The 4244-nt window shown below is 37.7% G+C and overlaps 1 protein-coding gene across 1 annotated transcript; it reads left to right on the top strand.

Moving 5' to 3' along the window:
* The first annotated feature begins 617 nt into the window (after positions 1-617).
* On the top strand, positions 618-2995 carry LOC126184053 (uncharacterized). Its single transcript, XM_049926414.1, has 6 exons — positions 618-784; positions 985-1648; positions 1744-1891; positions 1997-2099; positions 2192-2409; positions 2946-2995. Exons 1-6 carry the CDS (start codon positions 618-620, stop codon positions 2993-2995), a joined length of 1350 nt encoding a protein of 449 aa, XP_049782371.1.
* The last annotated feature ends 1249 nt before the right edge of the window (positions 2996-4244 follow it).

The raw sequence follows: 4244 nt of genomic DNA on the forward strand, positions 1-4244 counted from the left end.
CCTATGACTACATCTCCTGAACAGTAATATAATTTTCCGTTTATGTGCAGTGGAATATCAGGAAATTGTCTGTGAAGTGTGTTGCAAACAAAGTTAGTACACTGACAGCAACAGTCAGTTTCATGTAATCATTCTTTGCAGGCTGGATCGAAACATGTCCGACAGTAGAAAAAGACTGCCTGGCAGTTTATATAGGAAAAGACAGGTGATGAAGGAAGATGATGATAAGAAGCAAAAGGATGCACTACAATGATATTTCAAGCCAATGAGAGAATGACCTGGAAAAATAGATCCTGAAAGTACAGATCCTAGTGGAGGTACTGCTGCTACATCTTTATCTTCAGAACATGACCACAAAGTTGACGAACACAGTACTGTGACCACTGCATACAGTAGCAATGCTGACAGTGGGCCATCCACAACATGTTCAACAGACCTTGTCTGGACTCAAGACCTGTTTGTGATGAAAGCTTCAAGATTGAAACATCAGGCAGAACTAAAATTAGGCAACCCGATTCGGAAAATACCAGAGGAACATCAGCCAAGGTACTCACCACCGGAAAAGGGATTTAAGGCGAACCTAAACTGAAAGACACAATTGACTCATATCCCGGATGATGGCTGGAAATTATTACCGACTGCATTCGAACGACTTTGGTCATGCGAGGTCCCCCGAGCACAACAAGGAAACTGAAGAACGTACTAAAAACGCGGACAACTGGAGTTTCAGCTCTGTGCACTACAGCTATTCTTTGAAGAATTTAAAAAAAGCAGATAGACATTGGTTGGTGTACTTTTTTGTTGCAAGCTTTTTTCGTCATCTACAGTAAAAATAGCAAAGAATGGTATAAGCTACTGGTGGCACCTTGCATCATATCTCAAAAGTCAAAGGAAGTCTACCGAGCATTTGAATTCACATAAAAAGTGGATCGTGTTTTCCGAGGGACTGAAAAAGTCATGAACTGTCGATGCCCATCATTAAAGGCTTCTGAATACTGAAAGCGAACATTGGAAAAATGTTCTTGAGCACTTAATAGCAATAATTCATTTCCTCGGTCAGCACTGTCTGCCTTTGAGAGGAAGTACAGGTACACTCTTTCAGCCTGACAACAGAAACTTCTTGAAACTTGTTGAATTATTCGGAAAGTTTGACACTGTGATGATGGAGCACCTGCACAGAGCAAAGCAAGGTGAGAACAAGGGTCATCATTATCTTGGAAAAGAAACGAAGAATCAAATAATTCATCTTATTAGATCATCTATAACCAACAACATTCTATTAATGATGAAATCTGCAAAGTATTACAGTATAATTCTGGACTGCACACAAGATATTTCAAAAGTTGACCAGATGACAGTTGTGGTACATTTTGTCCAGGAGACAAGACTCGACAGAGTATATGATGTCCGAATTTGGGAGCATTTCCTGGGATTTCATCCAGTGCCTGATTCTTTACACTCCACTTTCATGCAGGTTGTACTCAAGTTCTTGGAAGATAAAAAAATCCTATTGTGTAATATGAGAGGGCAAGGATATGCCAATGGAGCAAACATGAAAGGAAAGAAGTTTGATCTCCAGAAACGAATTTCAGATATGAACAAGAGATCATTTTATGTACCATGTAAGAGTCTCTCATTGAATCCTGATGTAAACGATGCCGCTAGTCTTCTAAATATGCTGTTTCCATGTTTTTGACAGTGAAAAGCTTGTATGTCTTCTTCTCGTCCTCCGTTCGACTTTAGGATGTCTTGAAGAAGTATCTGCCTAACGTGTTGCTGAAGCCACTGAGCGATACAAGGTGGGAAAGTAGCATCAATGACCTTACTCCACCGAGGTTTAAGATTGGAGACATTTATGATGCACTGGTTCAGATATCAGCAAAATTCAATGGTAAGACCGCTCACGAAACAGCCTCACTTGTGAATCAAATAAAAAATTACACCTTTCTCACTTCTCTGGTAATCTGATATGACATTCTGCTTCACATCAGTGCAGTCAGTAATACCCTCCAGACCACTGACATAAATGTTTCAGAGACCGTGGAAATGCTTGAAATACGAAAGCATAAAATGAGACCTGCAGAACAGAAGAAAAGTTTGTGTCTTTCTTGATGGATTCCAAAGAATGGGCTACAGAATTAGAGCTAGAAGATCTAACATTAACATGGATAAGTGTTTCCCGGTGATGAAGTAAGAAGCCAATACACTTTATCTATGAGGGAAGGGATGAGACAATAGATGAACGAACAAAACGAAACAAGATTGAATTCTACTGTTATCTTTTGGATATAGTAATCACATCTTTGGATGGGAGATTCAATCAACTGAAAGCTCATTGTGATTATTTTGATTTTCTCTACGACATTGATGAGCTGAAGAATGCACCTCCTGACAGCCTGGGCACAAAGTGTAGAAACCTCGCAGAGATTTTGCAAGATCATGAGTGAAGCAATATTGATGCACTGGAGTTGAGAGATGAACTAAAAGTGCTTTCAAGATTGTTGAAACCTGGAATAGGTCCAAAAGAGATTCTGAAGTTTATGGGAAGACATAATTTTTGCCCGAATGTTAACGTTGCTCTGAGAATTCCCCTAACACTCTCAGTGACAGTTGCGAGTGGAAAGAGGAGTTTTTCAAAACTGAAATTGATAAAGACATACCTCCGATCAATGATGAACAAAATTCATTTGAATGATCTTGCAACAATATCGATTGAGAATGAGCTGGCGGAGGACTTACATTACACAGATCATGTGAAAGAGTTTGCACAAGCAAAAGCTAGGAAGGTTCGATTTGTCTAGTATTTTTTTTAAATTTTTTGATTATGATCAGTGTCTTGGTTATTTACTGTGTTGTTTATTATTTTGTTCAACATTAAATAGTTATCATAAATATTATTGTTCAAACCAGATTATCATTAAATTGTAAATATATTTTGTTTTCAGTTGAATACATTATATGTTCACAACCATTGAAAAATGTTTATTTACTTTAACTGTAAGTTCAAGCCACACAAGATTAGCCAAGCAGTCTAACACGCTGCAGTCATGGACTGTGTAGCTGGCCCCAGTGGAGGTTCGAGTCTTCCCTTGGACATGGGTGTGTGTATTTGTCCTCAGGATAATTTAGGATAAGTAGTGTGTAAGCTTAGGGAGTGATGACCTTAGCAGTTAAGCCCCATTAGATTTCACACACATTTGGACAATTGCGTAAATTCACAAATCTTATAAAAATTAGCTTGATTTACTCAATCAGGTTTGATTCCACTTAAGAGCTAGTGCCCAGTAACTGTTTTGTACAAATCTGTAGAGAATGTCCCAACCAGTGGCAATTTTTGTTTCTATTTCCCAGATCTACATAGATTTTTGGCTCAGTGTGGCTATTCTCAGTGCTTGGAGTTAAGTTTACATCTATAACGTCATGCTGAATGTAACTGTAAACATGACGGTTTAGACACAAGCACATATTAACAGCTCGGGAAGGCACTTGGGCTTATATACTGATAAATGAGACCACTTTTTGACTACATCTAGGAATTTCAAAAGCTATGGGCATTTCCTATCTCTTCACATATACATTGCCAACTTCTCAAGAGCAGTATCAAAGGCAACAATTGTAACTGACCAGAAATATACACATATAACACTGATAATTGCAAAAACAGGAAACATTTTATAACTAATAACATAACATACAACATAGACAGTTTACAGTATGTTCATAAACCAACAACTAAAGTCACAGAAACCAATGCAATATGGCGGAACTGTTGGGAATACTGATAACATATTTGAAATATGCTTCAAAATGTACTCAGTTGCCCCATTTAATGTCTGCACTGTTTTTAATGTACTTCCTTAAAATTCGAAGTACATAATCCTTAGTGCAGTCACAAAGTTGTATATCTGACCAACTGACAAATCTATTACACTATATAACAAGAACAAAGAAACATCCCTGTCCATATATGCACTTGTGCATAATTGTACCATAATCTAGATGTCTGGCAATAAAGTTTAGTAAGACACAGAGTGTTAAGTCAATAGCTATAAGAACACCACAGCTTTTCACAATACAATACACACGTTTTGGTAACATATATGATACCAACAAGAAATCTATGTCCAGTAGCTCAAAAGTACCTCACACCACACACTTTCAGAAAAAAATGTTATTCTATCATATCAACAATTTAGAACTGTGAGTTCCTTATGGCAACCAACAACATCAAAACTGAAGCTGTG

This window comes from Schistocerca cancellata, chromosome 4 (assembly GCF_023864275.1).
Source record: "Schistocerca cancellata isolate TAMUIC-IGC-003103 chromosome 4, iqSchCanc2.1, whole genome shotgun sequence".
Taxonomy (NCBI): domain Eukaryota; kingdom Metazoa; phylum Arthropoda; class Insecta; order Orthoptera; family Acrididae; genus Schistocerca; species Schistocerca cancellata.